This window comes from Poeciliopsis prolifica, unplaced genomic scaffold (assembly GCF_027474105.1).
Source record: "Poeciliopsis prolifica strain line A6 unplaced genomic scaffold, Auburn_PproV2 SCAFFOLD120, whole genome shotgun sequence".
Lineage (NCBI taxonomy): Eukaryota > Metazoa > Chordata > Actinopteri > Cyprinodontiformes > Poeciliidae > Poeciliopsis > Poeciliopsis prolifica.
Genome location: NW_026562495.1, coordinates 443,285 through 470,836, shown reverse-complemented (window position 1 = coordinate 470,836; position 27,552 = coordinate 443,285). Strand labels below are relative to the sequence as shown.

At 39.9% G+C, this 27,552-nt stretch overlaps 4 protein-coding genes across 4 annotated transcripts; 1 reads left to right on the top strand and 3 right to left on the bottom strand.

The window, feature by feature from the left end:
- Nucleotides 1-1,551: 1,551 nt before the first annotated feature.
- On the top strand, nucleotides 1,552-6,940 carry LOC129354921 (nuclear factor 7, ovary-like). The gene is made up of 10 exons (XM_055024474.1): nucleotides 1,552-1,649; nucleotides 1,990-2,043; nucleotides 2,257-2,402; nucleotides 3,321-3,419; nucleotides 4,010-4,144; nucleotides 4,250-4,369; nucleotides 4,473-4,601; nucleotides 5,066-5,144; nucleotides 5,262-5,288; nucleotides 5,388-6,940. Exons 2-10 carry the CDS (start codon nucleotides 1,992-1,994, stop codon nucleotides 5,999-6,001), a joined length of 1,401 nt encoding a protein of 466 aa, XP_054880449.1. The 5' UTR covers nucleotides 1,552-1,649; nucleotides 1,990-1,991; the 3' UTR covers nucleotides 6,002-6,940.
- A 98-nt stretch (nucleotides 6,941-7,038) lies between these two features.
- On the bottom strand, nucleotides 7,039-11,463 carry LOC129354922 (CD209 antigen-like protein C). Its single transcript, XM_055024475.1, is given in 6 exon segments — nucleotides 7,039-7,190; nucleotides 8,317-8,441; nucleotides 9,344-9,504; nucleotides 9,640-9,786; nucleotides 10,140-10,241; nucleotides 11,379-11,463. Coding segments are annotated over 6 exon segments (723 nt in total). The 5' UTR covers nucleotides 11,449-11,463; the 3' UTR covers nucleotides 7,039-7,072.
- Nucleotides 11,464-12,829: 1,366 nt separating this feature from the next.
- Nucleotides 12,830-21,799, bottom strand: LOC129354905 (receptor-type tyrosine-protein phosphatase H-like). Its single transcript, XM_055024456.1, has 11 exons — nucleotides 21,637-21,799; nucleotides 21,245-21,333; nucleotides 19,098-19,896; nucleotides 18,405-18,662; nucleotides 17,710-17,976; nucleotides 17,371-17,491; nucleotides 17,030-17,190; nucleotides 16,693-16,953; nucleotides 16,304-16,573; nucleotides 14,849-14,946; nucleotides 12,830-14,751 (listed from the first exon to the last, which is right to left on the bottom strand). Exons 1-11 carry the CDS (start codon nucleotides 21,683-21,685, stop codon nucleotides 14,677-14,679), a joined length of 2,448 nt encoding a protein of 815 aa, XP_054880431.1. The 5' UTR covers nucleotides 21,686-21,799; the 3' UTR covers nucleotides 12,830-14,676.
- A 189-nt stretch (nucleotides 21,800-21,988) lies between these two features.
- Nucleotides 21,989-27,552, bottom strand: tp53 (tumor protein p53). The gene is made up of 11 exons (XM_055024455.1): nucleotides 27,403-27,552; nucleotides 26,324-26,399; nucleotides 26,193-26,235; nucleotides 25,923-26,081; nucleotides 24,833-25,007; nucleotides 24,627-24,739; nucleotides 24,056-24,165; nucleotides 23,779-23,897; nucleotides 23,606-23,697; nucleotides 23,453-23,523; nucleotides 21,989-22,857 (listed from the first exon to the last, which is right to left on the bottom strand). Exons 2-11 carry the CDS (start codon nucleotides 26,386-26,388, stop codon nucleotides 22,782-22,784), a joined length of 1,023 nt encoding a protein of 340 aa, XP_054880430.1. The 5' UTR covers nucleotides 26,389-26,399; nucleotides 27,403-27,552; the 3' UTR covers nucleotides 21,989-22,781.

Genomic DNA, 27,552 nt, shown 5'->3' with positions numbered 1-27,552 from the left:
AAATTTGGTTTCTGAGATCAAGTTGGTTTCAGTGCCATAAAGAAGAAGAGTAAAGCATATTTTAGATTTGCTCCAATAAGAAAATGCAAATCCTGAATTGCGACTAGATGGAAATCCACTGGAAAACATAGCAAATAACAATGAGTCTGATTTGTATTGTCTTAACAGCTCAATTATTAATTCAATAAAGTACGATTCTCTTTGCTACTGCTGTTAAAGTTAAGTTTATTAGTATATTAATGTAGCATTTAGTGTGCAAAGTGTTTAGAACTGAATGAATACAAGTTTCCTCCAATGTTTGCAATATCTTCATCTTTTTTTAACCACTGATGTGTATTTATGGTTCTTTGAAAAAGCATCTTCTTCAATTTCTATGATTTCAATTTATTTTTTACAGATTTTTGATGGAAAAAAAGATTCAATTCAGTCAGATTGGAAGGAGAACATCAGTTTGCAGTTCTTACCACAGATTCCCTTCAGGCCTGACCTGCTTATCTCTCCCTGTTGATATTTTCAGCAGTTGAAAAGGCATCTTCTCTTTTGTCATTTTTGTTTTCTCTCTGTTCCTTAAAATCGACAGCAGTGAACTGTTTGTGGGAAAAGGAGCAGCAGCTGACGTACACACGTATTTGGTGACTCAATATGCAGCTGCTTTTTATGCCATAAATAATACAAACTTATGTGTTTATGGCCTGAAAATAAAACTAATGAAGCTAATCAGCAAAACAAGTCGAGGACAACTATTGCTTCATTTGCTATCGTGTGAAATCTGGCTTTCTGTCCACAAAATATTTCAACAATTATTTCTAACGCTAATCTGCATCTTAGACGAAAATAAACAGAAAGTATGTTTAAGCCTTTAATTTGCATCCAACCTTTTTTGGAGAGAGCATAAATAACATGTAAAGGAATTTTCTTCATCTTAAAGAGTACAATTTAGTAATTTACAGATTTGTGAAGAATAATTTGTTACACAGGTTTTTAAGATATTGTTTGAACTTATTTAAAAATAATCTTACCATACCTATAAATGTTTTTTATATATATTTCTTGTAAGTAGGAGCATTGCCACATGCTCTGATCCATTATGAAATCTAGAAAAAGCGTAATTTAACAAGCCATAAGGGACACAGACCTTTAAGGAAATGCCTGTAGATGTAAATGTTTGGTTGCATAATGTGAGGTCAGGTTTTGTAGTTTTTTTTTTTTTTTTTTTGGTTCTTTATCCTGCAGTTTGCTCCTGAGGCCCACTCAGTTCTCCTGTCTCAGCTGTTGTGGTGGCAGAAAGGTTTAAATATAACATCCCAAACAGATGATATTTTAGGAATCAATTGTTTATAAAATGACATTTAATGTCATTTGATGATTTATCTAAGCTCTCACAGAGCCGACTTAACCCCTGCTCTCATTCCTCACAGTTTACAGTTTACAGTAACTTCAGCCTGAGACCTGGGCCATTTGCGTCATTCTGACTGATTGCTGGCTTTATTGCGGCTGTATAACAGCCCTCCTCCTGATGCGCTCAGAGTGAGTCTGCTGCGAGGTCAACTTCCTTCTTCAGGGGTTGAATAAAAAGCTTGGACGAGCAGCGTCACCTGTCCACTTCTCTCGACCATCAGAGCTGCTGCCAGGCTCCGACAACACAACAGGTGATCAGCTCTAAATACATCGATCCTCTGTTTATCTGCGGGGCTAATCAGTTTGGGTTAAAAGTTGGTATTTCAACTATTCTAATTATTTATGAATAACTACATTTTTATTATTATTTTGCTTTCACTTTGATGGGGGAAAAAACATAATAAAATCTAAAGTAATATGAAGTTATGTGTATGGCAACTACAATTATATGTTTTCCATCTTTTTCCTTTCATTTAATTATTCTTCTATTTTTTTATATATATAATTTTCTCATTTAAAAAAATGGAATTCTGTTTTGTTTATTTATTTTTGTCCTTTTTTCAAAGTTTTTATGCGTGTGTTTCTCCACAGCCATGAATAAGGAAGAAGGCGCGGAGCTAAAAACTATCCTGAAGCGCAACAAACGTAAGTCGCTTTTATTATTATTATTATTATTATTATTATTATTATTAAACTGTCAGGATGAATCTCTGACGTTTTCCCTCCTGAAACAACAAAACACGTTTTCCTGGTGACGTCATGTGGCCTCGTGTGGAAAACTGAAGAAGCACTTTCTATATAATTTGAAGTGGATAACAGTGAGACTAGCTGTCGTAAACACGGTTTGCTGCCCTGCAGGCGTCAACCTGCTGCTGAACGACGAGAGCGGCAGCGCCACCCAGAGCAGCTCCATCGGGGCAGTTCGCTGGAAGTTACCCGACGAGAGCGTCCAGCCCCACAGCTCGGCCCCCACCGTTCACGCGAACCACAGCAAGAGCTCGCAGGTACGTTTATTTTCCTCCCGCTCTCTTCTTCCAATGATTCCCCAGTGATTGCTTGAAATGGTTAGCTTTGCTTATAGCAGTGTAGCTAGTTGTGTTCGGGCCTCCGAACCAGCAGGGGGCCGCCGAGAGCACACCTACAACACGGCGCAAGTCAGGTTTATAAATTTGGCAGAGCAGCAATAAAACGAAGCAAAAGTGGTCATATTTGATGGCACAGTTCTACTCACCAATGCCTATTAAACCAATTTTATTACAAAGTTTGAGCAGCAGATAAATAATGAGAAGTGCGTGTGATTTGAGTGACAGAGTTGTTTTGAGAATCATATAACACTTGGTAGCTAATGTAGCTTTTAGCTTTGACATAAGGGTATCAAACTCAAGATGAAGCCGAAATGTATTGATAAAGCTCAGCGTGTTCGGGGTTACACAATGTGTTTGCTACGTTTGGTTTAGTTGTCTAGTTTCTGAACATGGGTTGGCATAGCTGCGGTTAGTGTGTTTGCTTTGTACTCAGAAGCCAGAAATGAAACAGAAACTGAAGAGAAACTGGATTCTGATTGGAAACATCAGAGGTCACAGAGTGACCCCAAGGCCAATATGGCCGCCACACTTAAAAGCATAGTAAAGTCTTGAGGTATAAGCCATTTTGTGATCCCTTATATCTCAGCAAACCACTGTACTGTGTAACATTTGTAATCGTGAACATGTTATTGTTATTAGCTTATATTGCTAACAATGGTTTTAGCACCAAAACAGCAACAGCCATTGGTTTTCAGGACTGGCCTCGTTTTTTTAAGTCCATGCAAGTTAAAAAAAAAATTAGCTAGAAGAGCTGATGAAACATGATAAATCTGCTGAAACATTTTGCCTCTTGCTTTATTTTCTTCTTTTAAAACTCAGTTTGTGTCCGTCTTGCAGCAACACGCTCGCCAGGGCAACTTGAAGGACCTGTGCAGCCTGCAGGAGTGTGTCCAGTTCATTAATCACTGGAAGGAGCAAGTGGACCAAGTTTGCAAGGTAGAACCACAAAGATATCAACATGTCATTTTGTTGTGTTTTTTTCCGAGGAAAGTACCCAGAATGCTTCCAAACACAACAAACAAAACAGAAAAGTTCTGATTGGAAAAGGTTTTTCAGGCACATTCCATATCGATGTCAAATATTTACAGTAAATTTAACTTTGTGGGAGTTGTTCATCAACTTTAAAGCAGATTGGGATAATATTTTGATTTATAATTATGCAACAAAATAAGAGTATGAGCTAAACACATGTAGACAGTCACGTGTATTTTCTGTTGTATGGTATTTTATCTATGGGCAATTGATCATTAGCATGACCTTCATATGTCAGGGTGCATTGATCTGGATAAACGTTGACATTGAAACGTGTGTTCGTTCAAGACAGATGGGTGGGTGGCTGCCGATAGGTTAGACTTATGCTTATGAATAGATTTACAGCCTGAGTGTGTGATCTTTCAGATTGCGGTCTAAAAAGTCAACTCACTGCATTTATTACCACTTGAATCAAATGAACAGTGACAAGTTTTGATAATCTTTTGATTTATGAAGCCGGTTTAAAAACAGTTTCTGTGTGTGTTGTGATTTAGCATGGTGGCACCAATCCAGGGGAGGGAACCAGCAAGGCGGAGGCCCAGCGCTCCGACCGGCGCACCGAGCGCAGCCTGGAGGAGAGCAGAAAGTTGATCCTGGAGTGGGCCGATGAGCTCCGCCATGTTGACAAGGTGAGCTCTCAGACTCCAAATTCCTAGACTGAGGGTGTTAAAAGCAGCTAAACAACATCAAACTATCACATGCACACTTTTTTTTAACTGCTCTGGCATCTGCAGCTTCTAAAGGAGACCCCATGGAAATCTGACAATCAAAAGAAAGAAACTAAAGAGGAGCCCAAAGAGGAGGGACAAAAGCAGATCATGGAGTGGGCAAAGGAGCTGCAGAAAGCGACTGAGGTGAGACGTTGCAACATGTGATGTAGCATTCACAAAGTAGAAGAAGTAGAAAATTTTTTTTTTTTTTTTTTTTCATTAATAAAATGATCATTTGCGCTTGCAGAGCTGCGGCGTGCCGAGCGAGGAGCTGGGAAAAGTGCTGCACCTGCTGGGCATCAAGAAGAAGAGACTTTACAAGCTGCTGCCTCTGCTGGAGTTCATCACCTGGTCTCTGCTCAAAGAAGAGAACATGGTGAGAAACCTCACCCTGTGCAACATTCCTATTCATTTATATAAAATATTCCATTGAATGTTGTAGAATAGCCATAAATTAATTTGACTGTAAAACAATTTTATACAACATGGCGCCTGAGTGAACCCTGCTCTGTGTGCGTGTGGAAGAGCCATAAATGGTTTTTACTGGCTCTGATCCGCTGCTGTGCTGATAACCTACGACGGTCTCTGATAACAAATTCTAACCATTCAGCTGTTTATTTACGACCACTTTCAGCTTTGATTTCCAAAGAAATAAAAATTAGAAATAATACAATTCTCTGAATACAAGGCTCTGAGTGAAATGTGCAGAAATAGATGGTGTTTGTTGTCTCTTGTGTTGAGTACTTCACAGAACAAACGTGAAGAAAAACTTCACGTTCTTTTTTTTTTTTGAAACATTTAAAGCAAGAAGATAGATTTTCTTATCTTTCTGTTTTCCAGGCAATGGTTTCCCAGATCTGGCTGCTGGCGAAGCAAAGGACCTGGAAAGCAGGAATACCCAGATACATCCCAAACTCAGGTGTGCAGATATGTTTTTTTTTTATTATTCAAATTGAAAAACCTATTAATATATTGCTAATTTATCTTTCTCATTTGTGATCAGTTTGTAATATTTTGTCCTTGTGTCTGTTTTCAGTCTGGACCTGGATCTGCAGTGCAGCAGGTAACTTTGTTTTTGCTTCGCTCCATCATCTAATATAAAAGCAAATTTAATCAAGATTGCGGTTCTGGATACTTAATCCTTTTAATTTTTCCCCGACAGCCGACGTGATTCTTGACCCCATGACCAACCACCCCTGGCTGCAGCTTTCAGACGACCAGCGCAGGGTGCAGGAGGGCCTGTCGGCGACGGACCTCCCAGAGAGCAGCCAGCGATTCGACAGCCTGCCCTGCGTGCTGGGCTGGGAGGGCTACAACAGCGGCCGCCATTACTGGGAGGTGGACATCGCCAACAACGGCTACTGGCGGGTCGGCCTGACCACCGCCAACTCTGAGCGGAAGGGCAACTTTCCCATGACCCCCAGGAAGGGTTACTGGGTCCTGTGGAGAAGCACCCACCACTTCTACGCCTGCAGCAAGCCGGAGACGCAGCTGCCCGCCGCCCTCGTCCCGCGGCGCCTCGGGATTTACTTGGACTACGAGGAAGGCCAGATCTCCTTCTACAACGCCGAGACCAAATCCCACATCTACACCTTCACAGGGAACTTCGGGGGAAAGCTGTACCCTCTGTTCGCTCCCATGGACGGCCGCACGCTCATGACTGTCATCAAGCCGCATAAAATCTCTGGAGGCACCGGAGAACCTAAGAAGAAGGAGTTTGTGAAGAGTCCCAAGATGTTTAGAAAGGTGGCGTGGGAAGACGCCACCCAGCTTTAAAAACCCCCCAGCAAACCCAGTCAGAAGTACTGATCTGTCATTTGCTTTTTACGTCCAACTTCACTCGAACGCAGCACAAGATCACGCTGTTTATACAGGAGAGATTCAGGTTCGTCTATGCAGTTAACACAAGTTCCAAGCAAACATTTTCCAATCAAATGTTTGGTCTGTTTAACGTAGAAATGCAGAAAGACCATTAGAAAACGACGAAGAAAAAAAACAAAATCAAGAACCAGACGCTTTGTGTTTCTCTGGTCTCTAGTGAAAGAGATTCAAATCCTTTATTTAAATAGATACGTTTTCAAGAGCCGCATGGATTGATAGACTAGAAATATCTGACGTTCTCACAGCGAGGAAATGTAGGAAAATATAGTAAACCTTCCTGGCTACTGATGAGCCGTGGCACATTCAGGGAGAAAATATAGAAATAAACTTCAAGTCCGTTGTTTAGACCCAGTAGCAAAAGTGGAAGATGTCTTAATTTGGGGTTTTCTAGATTAAACCTGATCTACATTTCTTTAAACAAAGAAGTAAAGATGATCTGACCTCAAATGAAATCTGCAGAAGAAGTGGTCTTTAAGAAGTGGTCTGATTGTTTAATTTCTATAAATGCTACCTCAATGTTACTCTCAACTTCTCTGTCAAAGTAATATGAAGGATGAATTGTATATGACAATGTTTAGAAAGATTGTGCTTCTATTCAGTCACCGTGTATGAATGCCTTAGTCTTTAGGACAATGTTATAAACTGAGATTTGTGTAAAATGCATGACAGAGGCTATGTGTAACCATAAAGAAACACATTTATTAGGCTGAACATGTGGTTGCTTTCTGATTCATGCACTTTAAACTGCACTTTTACAAGAAGCTGTTGTTATAAATAATTTGATGTTGAAAAAGATCTGCATTTTTCCAGTGAACATTAAACAACTAAGCTCCACCAATGAAGTATTTCTTTCACTTTAGCGATCCAGTAGGGCTGGTCTGATCTTTTACTGGACGAATAAAACTCCAGATCTCCCTCAGCTTGCAGTTTGTTACGTAAGTGCAGATAAGGAGGGCGTGGAGGCGGTCAGGACTCTCTCTTGCAGGCCCAGGGTCCGTACTCCTCACAGTCTGCAGCAAACAGAGTCCCACCTCCCCTCAGGTCTGCACAGTCCCTGTCGTCACTGTCCCACTGCACCGCCAGCCTTCAACACACACACACACACACACCTTCATATAATAAAAATAAATCATTCACTCTAAGAATGATTATAAATCTCCATTGAGATTGTAACTATGGAACTATGTATATAAACCAGATGAAAAATGAATCTTATTTTACAAAGATCTGTGTCTGTATAATGGTGTGTCTTTATATGTATTTATATATATATATGTACTGTGTGTTTGTTATGATTTCTTAATAAACATCAATGTAAGATATCCTGTACTTTGTGTTTTACTTTCAGACTAAGTTCAGAGTTTATTATATTTATATTGTAATTATATTAACTGATTAATATAATTTTATTTTTAACAAATAAAATCTGCAGTAGCTGATGTTATGCAGTTGTTTATGTTCTTGGCGCTAATTTAAAGGGTTATTTTGTGTCTCCCTGACATAAAATAATCTTTTGGTTAAAAGTTTATTCCAAATCTATTGACACTCCTAAAGAATATATTTAAAAAGCCTCTTTTATCCCTACATTTTAATTTTCTAAAGGTGACAACTGTGGAAAGCTCTGTATGGAGCCACTATAATGTCAGCATTTATCCAACATGGCGTCCTGGAGTCTTTTTTAGAAAATGAAAGCAATCCCTCTCAACGTCTCTAATCCATGCAAACTTTAAGGTAAAAATGTTCATCACCAGAGTTTGAAGCATGGATTAATGAATGAAAGAATCAGGAAGACAGTCATTTTTGTTTTCAGCATTGACTTGTTTTGAATGCAACGCTTCTGGCATCATAAATAGATAGCAAGGAAACGAAACTGTTGCGCTGGTTGGTACTTTCCATCTCCATCATGCCATGATTGTTTTTAGTTCGATGTGAATTTAATTTCTCCTTTCAGTAAAAACTTTTTAATGTTTTTACTGAAAACAAAACTCTCCCTGTCTCTCTTGATGCGTTTATGTACATAGGATGATTTCCTCATTGATTTTTAAAAATATAAACTAGTCTCTACTCAAAACACAATTATCTATCATTAAAATACATTGCACTGTAAAAGTTGAAGAATGAGCAAACCTAAAAGGGAACTTGTTGCTAAAATATTTTTAGGTAAATATGGACCAGATGATACTTTCTTTCACCAGAAAATTCAGACTTACGGTAAGTGGTCCTGGACGTCCTTCCCACTCACCCACAGCCAGTGTCCCTCCTGCTGGCTGTCCGTCAGTCCCACCCACAGGAAAGGAAATTTGGTGGCATTGCACATAACTCCTTGGAGAAAATCCTATATTTCAGGCAAAAGGTAGACTTTTTAACTTTCTTTACTCAGACAAAAAAACAAAACGTCAGTATACATGACATTAATGTGCAAAGTCTCAGAGATGTTTACAGAGAGGAACATAGGGAGGACTGTCCTCAAAGCTGAAAAACACCTGTGTTACTTTCTAAAGGGAACTTAGGCGACGTTCACATTGCACCTCGAAGTGACCCACTTCCGATTTTTTGTCTTTTCTTTTTTTGCCATAGTCGTTCACACTTCCAAATGTGACCTGTAAAGTATTCCCCAGTGTGACCTGCATACGACCTGAACATGTCCTGTAGAGGGCGCAATAGAGCAGGCTCGGTGCTTTGCCAACCGCCATAAAAAAAGAAGAAGTGCACAGTGTTCGTGGAAGTTTTGGAGTTGTTGTCCAGCACAGTCATAACTTAATCCTTGTTATCGCCTGCCACGGTTGTTGATTAGTGAGAATAGTGACGTCTTTTCCGTTAGGTCACGTTTGAATTAACGGGGTCGCATTAGAAAAACATCCGACCTTTGTTGTTTAGACTGTCATGAACAGATCAGACACAAGTCGCAAATAAATAAAATCTGCTCCACAGTTAGCGTTCACGTTTACTTCTGCTAACACAGAGCACTGCTTTTTAATGGCGGTTGGCTCAACATGGAGCACGCTCTCTATGTGTGACGTCATTGCGCCCTCTACTGCGCATGCGGGACACTTTTAGGTCATTTGCCATTCACACTGGGGAGCGCATACAGGTCGCATATATTTGGAAGTGTGAACGACCACAGTCAAAAAAAAAAAAAAAAAAGGAAATCCGATTTGACAAGACATCGGAATTGCGTCACTTCAGACTGCAGTGTGAACGCAGCCATCTTGTTTTCGTCTCTCTCCTGTCGGTCACCATCTCTGCGTCGTCTCTGATCACAACCAGGCTGCTGTTGTGCTCCTGGCAGAACTCGGCGCTCTCTTTCCACCGGCGGTTTTCCTGGAGTCCAACTGAGAAAAAGTAGCAGTGACGCCTCCACCACAGCCAGCCTTCCGGACACAAACTGCATCTGGAGTCTTCAGGCAGCGCAGACACAAACAGAACCGCTGCAGTCAGGGCAATGTCTATGATGCTGCACTTACTGTTGCATACAGATTAAAAAATGCTGTTGCTTTCTGAGACTTGAGCCAGATAATAAGTTGTTAACTCACCCTGAGTGGCCAAGTGCAGCATCATTTTCAGGCCCTGACATTCTTTTTGGCACTGCTGCAGGTTTTCCGTCTGTTTATTTGGAAAAGTTGGATCTTCTTCTTCTTCTCGTGCTGCTCCCCATATGTTTGGCGCATGAGTTTATAAAACTTTAGACAACGTAAACTGAGATTGTATTTACTTCTCTAATGCAGTCGTAGTGAAAGATGGAGGTCCTCAAGGTATGTATTTTAGACATCCTAAATTGTTTTAATTTCGAAGAAATATTTGATTTTTATTTATTTATTTTTTGGTCAAACACATTTTTCTAAAAACCTTAACTGCTTCGATGGAAGGAAAATAAGAAATCCAAAATGCCAAAAAGCGTTCAGCTTTCAACGACTTGACATGTCACACGTTTTTCTTCATTTATTATTTATTTTCTACCATTTTCTAAAGAATAAAAATGGTTTAAATTTAACCTTTGCATACACCTGAATTCGTATTGGTCATTCTTACTTACCAAATAAAACGGAGGATAAAATGATCACAGTGATCAGAGATATTGCTGCTATGGCCGCAGCCCCTCTATTTGTCAGGTGCAATTTCATGCAGGATTTTGTATCTGTAAGAATAAAATTAGTTTAATTTACAGAACTAAATAGCAATAAACTGTAGTCTCAGATCACATAAAAGCAGACAAGTCCATTTCAATTTTAAAAAAGTAAGTTTTTCCAACATTTTTGAAGCTACTTGGTAACTGTGGGAATGCTAATGAAGCTTTCAGGGTCGTGTTGTTGCACGTCTTTTTTAAATGGTGTTGCAGATGTTCAGGTTCCAAGGTTTAGTTGTATCTGGTTGTGTCAGATTAAATAAGGAGATGATGAACAATTTGAACATTTATTTATTCTGTATCTATGGTCTCTTGCTTTAGAAAATCCCTTCAAGCCTTACTGTCTCTTTTTCTGTTCCTCAGACTGACGTTTGGGACTTGCAACGTCTTATTCCCTAATAAAAAATCTTAAAATCTTAGGATACCAACTATTCTGGCTCACCTAAATTCAGACAATGATTCTTCTTCGACTCACAGACAGTAATCCCTGGTGTGATGAACATTAATCTGTCTCTGTTCCACCAGTCTGCAAGTATCTCATAATAACTCTTATTATTGTGGAACACAACCTTTTCCAGATGCTTTCCTCATTTGTATCTATTTATTTCACTGAGCAGCACAGAGAGAACTTACTCCGACAAATTTGCTATGGACGATTAGTGCAAGAAGAAGTTTACATCGGCACATCCATGTTTGCCCAGAGGTCATTGTTTGTTTGGGTGGACTTCGGGGATGCAACTTAAAATCTTAAACATCTGCTGTGTGTTAAAGTTCAACCCACAGAATGAACTTGGTGAAGTTGTGGCAACCAGAACCAAGAGAGGCGACGTAGGTTAGCATGAGCGAACGCAGCACAGACTGGAAAAGCTGCCATCAGAAAACAATTTGATCTTTAACATATAAGTGAAACTCGTCCCATTCACCTAGATATCCACATGTTCACATCTGGCCGACCTGGAGACGAACCCACCAGAGCAACAAGAACGACATTTTGATGCTTTAAATTAGGATTACAGCCATTTTCAAATAAGTTAGGCCAGTTGTGGATGCATGAAACTCAGCAACAATGAACAGCAGCAGTTATCTGTTTTATCTTTAAATTTCCATCTTCCTCCAGCAGAGTACATTTTCATCCATTTCACAGCTCACCTCGGCATGCTGGAGTTTTGAAATCCTCTGCAGGTCTCAGTGATCCGTCTGCGCTCTCGATTGCAGCCATTTGTCCCTTTAGCTTGAACTTCACATGTATTTTTGACTTGTGTCGCTGTGCCACGTCATAGCGCATTTTGGTATGAGTGCACAAAAATAAACAAGTTCACATCCAAGGCAGTTTACAGAGGAAGCAACCAAAGTGTGAAAATAAACCCATCATTGTCTGGGGCCCTGTGTGTAGGTGGGTGTGACATGCAGCATCTGAACTCTGCTAAATTAGAACTGGAGACCACAACATGAACTCAGACAAGAAGGAAAACTTCCTTAAGAGTTGACATAACTGGAATATATCCATATTCTATTTGCACCTTGTCAAAGTCAATGCATTATCTTTGCTGCTGATGCGGCAGTCGCCCACTGCAGGAGGCTCACTGGGAGCAACAGGTTCTGACTGACCAACCAGCTGCAGGAGCAACATTCAGTTTTTAGTCCAAACTAAACTTGGACTGGTTTTAGAAAAGAAGAGATGAAATGGGTTTCAGGGAACACAAATATCCAACTGTGGTCTAGTATTTATGGTCTAGCTTCTGGTGCAAATATTTTCGCACACTTGAAGTGAAGCAAAACTAATGTACAACAAAGTTTTCAGCATCACAAGAAACTGTTTTAAGTCAATAATTCTTGAATATTGATTTAAAAAAAAAGACCAGTTCCTCTGTCAAACCACTCGCTTGTAGTGCAAGTGAAAGAAAAATCTGCAAGTAGAACTTGTTTGTTTGTTTTTTCTCTATAATCAAAAATTAAAACCATGGTGTTGCTGAAAAGTTACTTGCGAGTTTCTTTTGTCTCATTTCAAGTGCACTAACGTATTTGGAGAAACAACTTGTTTCCCTGTTGGTCCGGATCCTGTTACCAACATCAGCAGCATCCTCTGCACTGCCAGGGTATTTTACCGTGGTTTCATTGTTGTTTCACACCTCTGTGCACAAAACCACGTCATCTCCAGAATGCAGAATCCGTCTCTTCTCTGAACAAGATGGCGGCACAGTTCCATGGCAGTCATGCGTGCACATTGGACTTGTGGAAGGTCCACAATTTCCTCCCTGAGAGTTGATTTCTTTTCATTGTCCATCATGTCACACCAAGAAGCAGTGTGTTTGTGGTGCTACCTTCAAGTTTATCTACAGGTGTGTCTCAGTTTACCCCAGCTATCGAGAATTAACGCAAGATATTTTTTGGCTTTCATTGTATTCACACAGAAACAAAACGCTCTCACTCAATGATGTGGAATTTATGAAAGTGAAAATGATGCTGCTGTAGAAGCGCATTAGAAGTAAGAAAAACGAAACAGTTCAACAAATCAAAGCAGAGCTGGAATACAGGAGAGAGAGGAAGAACAGGCTCAATAGAACGGGTTTAAGGGAAGACACAAATCCAACATAATCAGATTAATCAGCAGAAAACACATTTATTGGATTATCACAACAGTAATGTCAAGCTGGGCTGGTTCAGGACAACAATAGCAACAAACGGTAGCATCAATTTGCATTTTCACATAAATATACTACATTTTTTACAGTGTAATCATGTTGGCGATGTCAGCAAAGCAACATTTTTTCCTTTCAAATCTCAGCCATTCTTTCCTCAAGGCAAATGTTAATTTCACATTTGAAGTTCAGCAGAAAACAGACCTAAAAATAATCATTATTACCTGTAATTTATAAATGCAGAGAGTTATGTACATTTTCTGTTTTTACGTCACATTGACAGCAAAATTCAGAATTTAATTCCGTCTATGATAACATCAACAGGCTTGTGACTGAATGAAAAAATATTTTTGTGGGAAAAATAAAAACGTGTAGAGATTGTGTACCAGCAGTTGAATCAGGTAAAATGTTAACATATAAAAAGGCAACATATCACAATTTCTATTTATTAGCACTGAGAACTGAAGATAATGCATCTCGTGTCCTTTCAGATTTTTATAATATTTATTTATTTTTAAATTGTTGGAAAACGCATTGATCTGCCATTTCAGCCGGAGGAATTTAACCAAAACGTCTGACTGCATGTTTTGTTAAGTATTTCAAGGCAACTCCAAAGTGTCACAGTGAAATTCTAATGCTGATTTCACATGTCAGGTAATATTTAAAATATTTTAGAAAAACTTTTACATATTTAATAAGAGTATTTGCAACATATTTATCAGACCTTCAGATGAGAGTAATATTATTTTTCTGCATTGTGAAAATAATAAAATTTTCATACCCAAAAACGCTCTGAAGAAGAATTACATGTATGTTATGTATTTTAAAAAAAAAAAGAAAGAAAGAAATCTATCTATAAACCCACTAAAGCCTACATTATCGTAATTCCTTTAAGTTGAATATTAAATAGCGCCCTCTGGTGGATACATATATAAAAATGAACAGCTGTGATGATATTCAATTGTGACTCAAAGAAGTGTTAGTTAATCTTCAGATAAAAATATGATTTTAGGATTAATATTTAGCAACAACGTTTCAGTTTTTGTGTATTTTGTTTTAAAGACAATTAATGAACTGAGACAACAATATCTATACGTTTTCAGCAATATTCATTCAACAAAGTGAAAAGAGTTTGAAAAATCCCAAAACCAAATCGTTCCTGGTATCACTTTGGGTTTGAAGATGCACCGAGAACCTGATCTGAAATCCACCAGATTTTCAGCTTGATAGATTTACGGGAACCAGTACTGCAGCAAACCAATCGCTGTCAATCAATCCTGTGTACACGCTGCTCAATGTAGACACACACACACTGTAGCATTCCAGGAAAACCATTTATCATGCACAAGGGTGAATGCTTTAAAGGCACTGCACAGGAATTTGGTTCTTTTTCTTGTAAGATGTCAAAATATTCAATTTGTTGTGAATTGATAATAGATAAACAAATTGATGTTTGATAAGGAAATGTGCAAAAAGGAAAAGGATCACAGCTTGGTTGTAAAAAAACAAAAAACTTTTGAACTTTTTCCTAAATTTTCAGGTAATAATAAAGTGTTTGGCGTTCCAAATTCAGATTTCTGTACACATGGACCTGAATGCCTCATCTGTTGTAACAGCAATAGAAACTGTGAAAGAGTATTGGGGTCTTATGCTTTATCAGTGTTATTATATAAAGTAAACTTTTCTGAGTTGGTATTTTAAAAGTTGGCAAGTGAATCAGATATTATTTTCCAATGCCTCCAAATGTTACAACACTTGATTAAATGTTCTCTTACCATCATTATATACCAAATAGTGTCTTTTTACAACTAAGTTGATGGAGGAATTTCCGCAACTTTATAATAAACTTTTTCATTCAGGTTATTCTTGAAATGTTCTTCAAGCTGCAACAGACAACAAAGGTTAACATTTACCAGACATTCAACAAACCTGGGTAGAAGCTAGACTTCAGCTCACCAGCACAAAGGTTGGCTGACCTACCTTGCCAAATACAGCCTTCCTTGTTTCGTTTTTATCACAGTACAGAGGCTCCTCTGAAGAACAGAGCATCGACAGGCTGATTTCCACTGGATCTTCAACTGCAGGACAAATGGAGACGGTGAGAAGCAGAAGCAGGAAACCGAACACAAAGACAGACTCTCATTCATGCCAACAATTTGCATGAGTGTACAGTTTGCAAATGCCGCGCTGTCAGTGTTTGGCCACCAAGTTCACCAGTCACAAGCACTCAGCCAAACACGTCATTGCTCTTTTAGTGTTCCTGACCATGACGCCATATTGTAAAGAGTCGGAGGAACGTGGATTAAATAAAAGAAAAAGGACAACATAAAGTTCACAGTATTGCCAAGAGTACTGGATGCCTCCTAATAATTTATTTTATGTGTTTCAACCACTTCCATGACCTCAGGAGTATAAATCCCAGCAGCTGGACAGGTAGACTGAGAAACTCAGTGAATTTGTTGGTGGCGTTAAAGCAAAGTGGAAGCAACTGGGAATGAGAGCCATTAAAAAAAAATCTGTCAGTTGAAGCACAAAGCAAGCAGAGGTTAGTTGGTTTTTAGATTAGTTTAGCAACAGTGTGGGTTTCCAGGACGGCTGCAACATCACTCTGGAGACCTACAGAATCTCATCCTTGCATTTGTCTTTAGTTGCATTGATATCTTCACAGGTCTGCCGAAAAAAAAAAAAATCAATCAATCTGCTGTTCGTGTTCTGACTAAAACTAGGAGGATAGAGCAGATACTCTATACTGACCCCATTCTAACGTCCCTACGTTGGCTCCCTGTAGCTCAGAGAATAGACTTTAAAATACTTTATAGCTTATAAATCACTGAACAGTTCAGCACCACAACACATGAAACATCTGCTGTTATATCAGCTTTCCTGACTCCTTTGCTCTGCATCCCCAGTACCAAACATGGAGAAGCATCTTCAGCTTCCCGGCAGCACAAACCTGGAACAAACGTCCAGAAAACTGCAAAACAGCCGAAACACTTGGTTTCTTTAAAATAAGGCTAAAACCCCTTGGATTACTAATAACTGGAACCCTGATCAACATATCTGATGTGTTTATGACGATGGCATTTGACAAAATGTCATATTTACTGCTTGTTTTGTGATGGCTGGAAAGGAAGGACTGATATAATGAATCCTAAGGATCAATAATGAGGGAATACTTTTGGCAATATAATACATCTCATGTAGATTAACACCATCGGAGGGCTGGGACTTTAACTAATCAGTCCATCCTGATTAGTGGTAACAGGTCCAAAAGGAAAACCCAGATATGACCCTCGTCTACCATCCTTCAGGCTGACAGTCATGTTGTTCTTTGGATTCATCAATCATAGAAAATCTGAAAATACCTTGAAGTTAAAACGTGACAAAAGCTGAGCGAGTCCATGCGGTTCATCAAGGCACTGCATATTTTCTCACCTGTTGTCCCTTTGCAGCTTGTTGACGTACTCTTCTTACCATCACTCAGAGTGTACACATTAAAGTCGTATGTGCTTCCTGACTTCAAGCCAGTGAATCTGCATATGGTGATGTCTTGAACTTCTGTGTGGTTGATGAAGTTGTCCCAGAATGTAGAGTTGAGGGTGCAGTTATAGGTATTTGCTGATGAGTTATGTGGGGGATTCCACTCAAAGGTGAGGGAATATTTTGTTCTGCTGCGTTCTTTAGCTCCAGTGGGAGGCGACGGCACTGAAGGCAGAAAGAAAAGGTTACTTACATCCCTTTAAAAACATGTTAGAACAAAATGTAGAGCCGTTTTCTGAGCATGCAGTCTGTGTTTAGTAATGATCGAATCAAATCAAACTCACAGGTGAAAATGGAGCTTTTAGTTTCATTGCTCTCCAGATCATTCAGAACTGCAAAGACCTTCACTTCGTACTTGGTGGCAGTTTTCAGGTTATAAAATGACACTTTTTTATCCAATGTGTTTTTTAATTCCTCCTGTTTGCCATTCAAGAAAAGCTTGGCTATGAAGTTTACAGGACTTCCAGGATTTGGGGTGAAGTCCCAGATGGCGTTAATGGTGGTGGCATCTGCTGTCAAGTTCAACCCTGAGACCGATCGTGGAGCTGTTTATAAGTGAAGAAGTCAAGTTAATGCAACAGAATTTGCCGTAAAGAGTCTCTAAATAAATTAATCAGTTACCGGTGTGTGCAGTGATGTTTACGGTTTTTCCCTTGGGGCCACAAATGCCCAAGACTTTCACAGAAAAAGAAAACTTTGTGCTGTCTTGCAGTTTGGACACCGTCACATTATATGGTTTGTCCGAAAGTTTTCCTGGATGTGTCACGTCAACGTCCAGCTCCCTGTGACCAGGCAACACACATAAGAGTCAAAGACTGTCCTGAAACAACGAGCTCACAGATATTAATCGTTGTGCTCCTTTTGTGTTGAAAAGCACAACGGACAAGAACATGAAAGCAGCAATTTGTAGAGTTTGGTGAACAGAGAAATAAACTTGATATAGGAACATAATGGGGACGAACCCGCTTTCATTCCTGGCCACCACTTCAAAGTTTGTGTAATTTCCCTTCGGGGGATCCCACTGGAGAGTTAAGCTTGTGTCCTTGTTTTCTAAAGCTCTCAGGTTGGACACTTCGCCGGGCCCTGAAAGAGAGACAGCGGCCTGTTATGAAACGGACAAAGATTGTCTTTGTGTTCGCCAAAGACGAAACCAAATAGAAGCAGGCGGGCGACATGGTCCGCATGAAATGTGGACAGAATTTGCCTTTTCAGATTTGAATGTCAGATAGCGTCTGAAGGAAACGAGGAGCTGGAACGTTCTTGCTCATTTCCCCCTCGGAACAGTGCGGCTGTAAACTCACGGGTGCAATTTGAGATGCTGATGTTCTGACTCCACATGGACCTGTCGTCGACTCCTGTGGTGAAAATGAAAGTGTACGGCGTTCCCTGCGTCAAGCCGTCAAACACCAGGTCTTCTTTCGTCACAGACTTGTTGTGCTTTTCATCTCCGAAAGCTGACAAAGCGAGAACTTGGAAGAAGCCATAGTTCCCGTCGGGTTTCTTCCAGCTCAGACTGACGGTGGTTTCTGTGAAATTGGTCACACTGAGGTTCTTGACCTCTCCAGGTACTGGAAGGAGAAAACAGTTTAGTTTTTTTGGGTTTTTTTTCCAGGTTGTCTTTTGTTTTAGTCACGTTACAGGTGCATCAGCTGAACTCTGAGGCGCCTCGTCTTTGCTTTGCAGAACAGTGACAGTGTACACCGCAGTGGCTTTACAACATGTAGGAGTGGCAGCAAAATAAAAACAGACATGTTTTGCTTCATTAAGAGGAGACAAATCCACATTATGTGCCTAAAAGGTGGCTTTAAAATATTAAAATAATTATTGTTTATTTTTCTGCATAAACTAAACTCCTAAATGACATCACCATCTGTTTTTTTTTCTGTTTACTCAGGGTATCCTAGCCTCATACTAGTTATTTGATGATCTGAAACAATTTGTACTCAAGATCCAGACTCGACAACTTATCTATTAATCACAATAATCAACAACTTACTGGTGTAGAAGGAGCCGTTGAGTGGATTGAGGTCCCTTCCACACTTCACTGCAAACACTGTGATCTTGTAGCCGGTTCCTGGGGTGAGCTTGTCGAGTGTGTAGTTCAAATTATGCATGTCCTTGGTGATGTTCCAGGAATCTTGCAGGGAAAACGCCTCGAAGCGATAGTGGCTGATGTCACCGGGCCCCTGATCCCACTGCAGAGCTGCGGACGAGGATGTGATGTTGGAGACGGTGACGGCCCCCATGAAGCGGTCTGAGGGCAAGAACAGGGTGAACTGAAACCGGTAGATTTAGGGAAAACATGTGGAACGGTAACTGGAAAACATGGAGACCACAGCTCTAAAGTGGAAGTTCGTTTGAGTTCAAACAAAATCTTGAACTAGTTGAACCCAAAGTAGGGGCTCCACTAATGGAGAAATTCTTTCACAAAGAAGACCTGACAGATAGATGGACATGTTCTCACTTTGCTTACTGGTCAACAAACTGGTCAACAAACCAGTTTGTTTGGGCCGTTTCTTGCGTCTACTCAATTACTTTATCAATTTCTTCTTCATCGGTTACCAGTCAATCTTCTGGTGAAACACCAGAAGATTTTACCAGTAAAATACAGAAGAATTTTCTTTATTCTGCCAACATTGGTAACTGCTGTGGCCTCCAGTTTTCCCAGTAACTGCTGAAGCTGTTGTACCTTCATAGCAAATGAAAGGCAGCTCTTCAAAGCACTCTCTCTCAACCCAAGGCCCAAAGGCCAGTATGACCACGCACGAATTCTCGATGTAGTTTTTATTATTCTCTGGTATGACGGGAGGCAGCATGGGCGATCGGTCGCACGTTGAAAGTATCGGCCTCTGCGGTGTGGTCGTCCACGGCGAATCTGTGGTGTGATCTACGTGAGCTGTGGTGGGTCCCCACGCCTGGGTGACTTTGGCTCCTCTTAAGTTGGCCCCTTCTGTGAAGTTGGCCCCTTCTGTGGCGTTCATCAACATGTCCTCCTCGGTGTCAACGTCATAAAAACTGGTAGAGTCGGTCATGTTTTCATAGACGTCGGTCACTGTGATGTTCGGTTCTGTTGAGTTTCTGCTGGAGCTTTCAGGGTCAGCAGAGACCGTTATCGACCCGGTGGTGGTGGGCGTGGGGGTCGTGGTCGTCCTGGGGGGTGCCGGGCAGGTGCAGGAGCAGCTGCAGCAGTCTATTTTTGGCAGCGGGGATTTAAACAATGGGAAGCCGGGGTACCAGTTCTGGAAGACGAGTGGGTCCCCGTTGGCCCACAGTGTCCAGGGCGTCCCGAAGCTTTTGGACGAGGTGTTGGTGGAGTTGGTGGAGTTGTAGTCGTCGTAGTCCGAGTCGTAGTCATAGTCGTCGGTTTCGTTGTAGGTGTCATTGTAGTTTATGTACTTGCGAAGGCCAATCCAGTGGGTGGAGTTGATTATTCTGGCGATGACGTGGACGTTTTGTGGAGTGAGAGTCACCATCTCTTTAAAGCAGACCTGGGCAGACATGGAAGACATCACTAACTGTGTTCTCAATAACATTGAAGGCTAAAGATTGCATCCCAAGAATGGAGTCCAAGTGAGACTTTGCATCCTACAGAGACTGTTGATGGCGACAAAAACCATAGCATCTCGGCAAACAACGAATAAGCCCTAGTAAATTCAAATGTTTGCACTAAACTCTTGTTTAAAATGAAAATATAGGAGATGCTCTTTGGCTGTATTGAGGTTGAGTTGATAACTGAGTTACATGTGGGCTCCAGTCGAATTTAAATGCAAATCATATGCAATAATTTTCAAAGAATGCGTGACAGCCAGGGAGCATAAAAAAATAAATTTAAAAAATACATTAAAAGGATGTTTTTTTAAAGGGCAGTTACATCTAAATGTATTAACATGAACCCGCTGAAGGTTAACGACAAACCAATCAGGATTTTGGCAAATGTCTGAAGTTTTAAAATTAAAATTCAAGTCTTCTCAAACTTCATTTCCCTGAACTGATGATGTTTTATACGTTAAAGCAGAAACATTTTCCTATTTGCTTACCGAAGCTTCTTCTGTCAGCTTATAGGTTGTAACGGATGTCTGACCTTAAAGCCTCTTTCATAAAAATGTTCCCGTCTTAAACCCGTAATGAAGTCCGGTGTGGTGAAGCTCTGAGCAATGAGGAAGTAAAGGTTTGTCTTTTAAAGAGTGCATGTTAGTATCTTTATTTTTATCTTTTAAAAAAAACAAAAAAAAACATCTGTATTTTGCACACATTGCTTTAAAAATTCTTGAAGAAAAGACATTTGTTTTCTCAAGTACAAAATTAGAAAGATCTGCTTTCCAATTCTGACATTAAAGTAAAAACAACCTCAGGACAACTATTAGTAAGCCTGTCACTGTTAGCAATAAATCAATTAATCAAATAATTTCCATGATTGTTTTTCCTCTTTTTCTACCGAACACTGAATGAAGACAGGTGTCAGTCTGCTGCATTGGTCTCAACTGGCTCCGTTTTGAAGGATCATTTTTGTTTTTAAACATTCAATTCAGTTTTATTTTGGATATTTAAAATGTCTTCCAGTTCCAGAGTTAAATATCTGCTAGAAGTGAAAGCTTGATCATCTTTGTGAGTCAAGATGAGTGACCTCATCTTTACTTGTGGTTACATAACTTGAAATTAGTCCCAAAGCAACATTATTGATCACAATTTTTCACCCAGAAAAACTAGTTTTTGTATTCATATGGTGCTGGATTTAAACACAAAACCTTTTAATTGCCCTGATCATCTGTTCCCTTTCGGTGCGTCCAGCTGGACGCTTCAGAAAGTTTCTGGAGGGGATCTCAGGTGCGTTCGTACCTGGCAGTGGTTCCTGGCGTCAGCCCAGCTGGCGTTGTGTGGACTAATGAAGTACTGTCTCTCTGCAGCCGTGTACATCAGCAGAAGACCTGAGACAAAAGCCTGATTTAGTCATGGACAGATGTTTACATGACCAGGAAAAATCTATTTGTTACTCAAGAATTATTTTAGATTTTAAATGTCCATACTGAATTCAAGCTGAAAGGTGAACAACAGATAATTCCAAGATTGAAATACGTCACTTCAAAATGCAACAAATCTTAATAAAAACTATTTTTGAAGCAGAAAATGAGAAATAAACCAGTTTTAACTCCCTGGTTCACTTACAGGCTGCTAGAATCATAATCGGCAGATTAATCATAATGAAAAGCCTAAAAACAAATGGCACTCACCCAAACAAACAGAAATACACAGTTTATGTAGGAGCGTCAAGTTCCCCATGGTGGCGTCTCGTTGAATTTAGACCAAAACACACTAGTACATTAAAAAATGATATAAATGCATAGAAAGAAAGGAAAAAAAAGCACCAAATGCTGCTGATTTGCCTCGGTTCGCTGTTTCTCCTCACTCAGAACAAAGACGAATGAGTGATAAAACAAAATGGCTAACAGGTAAACATCACTCATGACGTTCATCACAAGGCTCCATTCACCTAAAATACACCATTAGATGCAGCTGCTTTGCATCCATATTCCAAACACGCAAATTATTCAAATATCTGCATGGACAGAACACAAGAAGCCATTGAGACGGAATATGTTTATTTCAGCTCAAAGCTCGAGTATAAAACATTAAGTCAGTACAAAATACAAGAAAATGAAAGAATACAAAAGGAAACCGAAGCCTTTCGCTAAACTACAACGTTACAGAAATGCCTGTAAATGTCCTCTGGCAGTGTTTACGTTCAGAGTGGTCATTTAGTCAGTGATTGGTCACATCAAGCCAAAGTGCCTTAAAGTGGTTCAACTGGTTCAAAGGTGGAAACAATAATCAACTTTACTGCTGTAAGGATGCGACTCAATGCACATTTTGAATACAGTAGGTGACAGGAAAACTGAGTCAGTTATTCAAGGTCAAATTAGCTTTCAAAACAGGGCCACAGCTTTTTGGTAAAGTTCATTCAGCTTTATATAAAAAGGCTCAAGTGTTGGGGGTGATCCAGTCAGCCCCTCTTCTACCAATACTGCTTAAAAAAAAAAAAAAAAAAAAAATGTTCCCAAAAATAAACCCCCAATGCTAATCCACTGAAATCATCTAATATTTAAACTAAGGAAATACAAAGATACAGCTTAGTAAGTTAAAAAAATCCTTTTAACACCATGAACTGGAGAGCTTTATTTGGCTCGAAACTGGCCAATACTTAATTCAACATTATTAACGGTAACTAAGCAATTACTTTACATGATGACAAATCAATTGCAAAAATATAGAAAAAAAAGGACAAATTACTACATTTATTGGAAACATAATGCCATTACAAATGTAAATGAATAATGGAGAATATAAAAATAGAAATCAGAAGAAATGAAAGAGTAAACTAGTCGCTGTCGCTTCCCCCCTTCAGCAGCCTCTTCCCACTGGAGGGCGCAGGAATCTCCGGTTTTACCTTGGGCCTACAGGGAAAAGAAAGGACATTTAATTTAACACTGATTAAGATATCTGCTTCTCATCTTCATGCAATAGTTATTTACATCAAGGATACCCCAGTCCTCTTAACTCTCCAGTACCTCCTCTAGTGAGTTGATTCAAATGGTGGAGAAAGAGAAGAATCTAAAAACTGCAGGATAGTTTAGAGCTTTAGGACTGGAAACCTGATCTACAGAGTTCAGGTTATTCCTGACACATTTCAGCACATCAGCCTCTAGTTTCTGTTTTAGGAACATCGACTAAATATACAGGTTTCCATTTCTAAACTTCCCAACACAAATGTAGAGATTTTTTCAGCATTTTTCATAATATTCTAGATATTCAAGACAAATAATTGGAAAGGTTACTTTCTGAGTAACTCAGTTTGTGTCCTTTTTAAACAAAAACTAACTTTAATTTATCCATTTATGTTAAACGATTCTGTGTGGTGCTCGTTTTGCCTCTTTTCTCAACTGTGACTGAAATCCTGACCTGAAGGAAAAATCTCATAAGCTTCATCGTAACTGATGTAACCAAAGTCCAAAGGTGGTTTCAGGGTGTAATCGACGGGACTTTCCTTACCCCATTTTATCCATCAGTTCCAGGCCATCGTTGAGGTTCTTGAACCAGAGATAACGATTACGGCCCCGAATCTGGAACAAAGTTAGAAGGTGAAAAGGTCACTTTAACCATCCTGATACTGTGATGTCATCCAGTTGCAGAAACAGGCCTTACTGAGAGAGTGTAAATCTCCTTGTCATCATCCTCTCCACTGGAGGCAGACTTGGACTTTTTAGCAGTGGAAGTATTTGGAGCAGGAGTGCTCTCTTAAATGAAGAATACTCATAAGTGACAGAGCAAAACTGTAACCTGCTATCCATACATGTAAAAACAACTTAAAAGCGTACTTCTTTTCTTTGTCTGCTTGGTCCCGTTTTTCTCCAGGTTTTCTTCCTCCGTCCTGCGGTCCCTGCCTGGACAGGCACAGACACGGACCTCGAAGCACCGCCTGCCCAAAACCTCCCCCCTAACGTCGAACAAGACCAAGAGGAAAAAGGCTTTAAAAAACTAAAAAATGCATCCAAAGCTGAAAGAGAAATGTGAATTCAATTCATCAGCTTTGATAACACAAGTCCCAAACCACTACAACTAACATTTTTAGTGCAGACGAAGACGACGACTCACTCTGTGGTCTCCAGGGTCAGGATGGTGAGGATGGGCCTCCGGTTCATGCCTCCCATGCAGGAGCTGTTGCACATGAAGCTCAGCAGGATGGTGGTCGTCTCAGATCCCAGCTGAAACAAGAAAACCGTACGTATGGAAACGTCCTGGACTCTTCAGACAGACAACATTATATGTTGAGAAACACTGATTTACTAAATGACTAATTGTAGCATCGCAATTTTCCTTTACTTACATGGATCAAAGTTCTCTCATATAGTCAAATATTCCTACATGCACTGATGTTGAACTGAATCTGTTTCTGAAGCTTTGATATTCTACATTTAAAAATAAAAATCCTGCCTGTTTAATTAAAAGCTTAAAACTTTCTAAATAATTTATTAATGTTGGCTCTTTTTCTGAGGTCCTGGACAAATTGGATTTAGTCAATTTTCCAGAGGATTGTAAATAACTAAAATCCATTTTTCAGTTTAGACATCTGATTATGACTTCTAAATTACAATTATTTTAGACATTTAATAAAATCTCCCATTAAAGTAATGCACAAAGTGTGGAGTGGTTCTCTCGGGGATACCTGTGGGCGTTCGTAAGGCACGGTCACGCTCTGCCTTTTGGTGAACGGATCCTCAAAGTACTGGGCCAGCTGGCTGCCCTCCACTCGGATCAGATGGCTCTTGTTGTCGGACGCTGAGAAGAAGATTGCAGGTAAAAAGCTGAATATTTTCACCTGTGCATCACAAAACAAATACAACTCTTTAAAGGGGATAAAAAGCTCCTTACAGTCTTCACTTTGGTGGTGTGGGCACCTCTTGACGACTTCTGCCACATGCTCAGTCTTTTTATACACGGCCGTTGCTCTGATGATGGCGTCCGCCGGAGGTTCCTCCTTCACCAAAATCCCAATCGGTGTGGTTTTAGCCAGCTGGCAGAATAGTTTCCCAAGCTTTTCAGAGAACTGGAGAGACAGACACAGGCATTCCCATCAGTGGTGCTGCTTACTAAAAACTTTACAATCTTAGCAAATTCTACCCAAAACTGTTCACTAATGTTTGGTTCCAAAGACAATCAGAGAATCGTTCCACCTCTCTCACCAAAAGATAAATCAAACTTCTACCTCATCTACTTTTAAGCCTTTCTGTTCTGAGGGACGCGTCTGCAGGAACATGTACCGTCATGTCAGAGCTGTGCATGGCAGCCGAGCTGCTCCTCTCAGCTCAGAGTAGCAGAGTAGCGGTCCCAGGGGGCGGGAGGTCCGGTCCAGGCCACCCTAACTTCAGCCGAACCGACCAACCGTGAGTCAGAACATGAGTGAGTCAGCGAGGAAACACGAACGCCATTGGTTCTTTCGGGGCAGCGACGACCTCCGACCCTTAAACTTTAGCGAATCGCCACAATGAACGAGACCCTGCCTGAATGCCACCGCAAGAGATTCGAAAGAATGAACTTGTGATGCGGAATCAAGGTAAGAATTTTTCTTCGCTGTTAATTTACAAAGTTTTAAAAGGTTTGTGGCACTAGATAAAAAATGCTTTAAATTAAAGCTTTTTTCCTGACAGGTGAATTTTTATTTACTAAATTAAAACGGGGTAATTTAAGCTTTGAAGACATTTTGTGGAGGGAAGGAACGATACACAGAAATGTGGTGCTATGGAAAAGCTCCTTTGTTTCAGATTTGAGGCTCATTTCTGCTCCTCATCTTTAGTTACAGGAAAAACAAAACAAAACAAAACAGTTTTTCAGCAGACATTGTCTTTTATCACAAATTTAGTCAAACTTGGTTAATATTTTTAGGTTACAAACATTATGGCGGGTTTGTACAGTTAAGATTCAAAGAGATTAAAATGTGGAAAAGATATGATGAGCAACTTACAGTGGAGGTGACGCTCTTAGCAGTGCCGGCGTCATTAAATGACAAGCTGAACCCATGTTCTCCAGCATAATTTGAAACAGCAGGAACCATTGGTGCAGCCTGAAGAAATTTGGTCTCTGGTATAGCCTCAGGATTCTCCCAAAACACCATATTTGGGTCCTTTTAAAAACCAAAATGAAAAACATAATTACCACAAAGAAAGGCTGAATCAAACTATATCCTCTTCATTTAGTTTGATAAGTTTAATCTTTACTTTCTTCGCATGCTTACCAATGAGGCTGGGCCCAGAGTGCCACTGTCCGTGGACAAAACCCTGAAAAAGCAAACGTACAAAGATTAGTTCAACTGTAATCAAGTAAACATCCTGTTAAATTGCAATGTAGCGTGAAAATGATATTTACACGTTGTTCCACAAGTCGTGGAAGGTGTCCTGACTCAGAGGGAGGCTGTAGTCCATGTCCTCCATTCTCTCTTTCACTGTGACGGCAAAGGAGGAGATAAAGAGGAAGACACTTAATCTGATAATGAGGTGTGCAGCGCTCCAATCAAAATGACAAGTCTATACTTTACCAGTTTTGTTACAGTTTCACAGTAATGCTAAAAGCAATATTCACATTTAAAAAAAGAAAAAAAAATCTAACATTAAATATTTTAACAGTGTTGTATAAAAATCTGGTTCACACAAAAGTTGGGAGCAGTTAAATGGCAATATATGCATTTATCATTTCCACTAACAAACATTTTAAATAATTATTCTAATTAACAGTAAAGACTGTAATTATAGCTAAAATTTAAAAAGGGACAAATTGAAGCAACTCTGCACTCGACAAGAGCCACCTAGTTATTGATCTGTTTCAAGTGCACCTTGATAATAATAATAATAAAAAAGACGTAGTACTTTTCAGTTTTGTAAACAAAAAACAGAAAGATTGTTTGAAAGAGTGCTGGTAAGAATAAAACACTTCGACAGTTCGGCTTTAGCCCTAATTTATTCCCAATCACAAAGAGTTCAAAATAGGTAGGCCTCAAAGCCGCAACAATGAAGCTAACTAAACCGCAACTAAACGTCTCTAAATGTCATTTTTCATTCCCACAATTCAGTTTTCAATGAAACCTACAGCTCTCGGCAGCATAAAAACATGACCCATTGCACATCTTTTTAAAAAGACTGAGGTTAGCTTTCCTTTAATGAGGCTAGCACAGGAAGTCGATAAAACGACAGTTTACACACTCAAAATAATCTGTAGGCTAAAGAACAATATCCATGTAAAGATCAAATAGACGCTTACTGCACACAACATTCAGCAGAGTCTACATTTCGTTTTACATTTATCGCAGTATTCGTGTTAGCATGCGGGGCTAGCTACGTTTGCTAGACGACTTTTCCGACAGCTAGCTTAAACTGCTACAAAACTTCCCAACGGCCAAATACGAAGTCGGGCTAAAACGAACTGTCATGTTGCGAGCAGATAGTCTTTACCACACAGCCGCGGTGCGACCACTGCTCAGAGATGTTGACTCAATGTCTTTCTCAGGGGAAAGCCTTCAATCCACCCAGACAACTTCCAAAATATTTTGAACGGACTGAAGCACGCTGTCGGGGAATCCCACATTAAAAAAAACAAAGGAG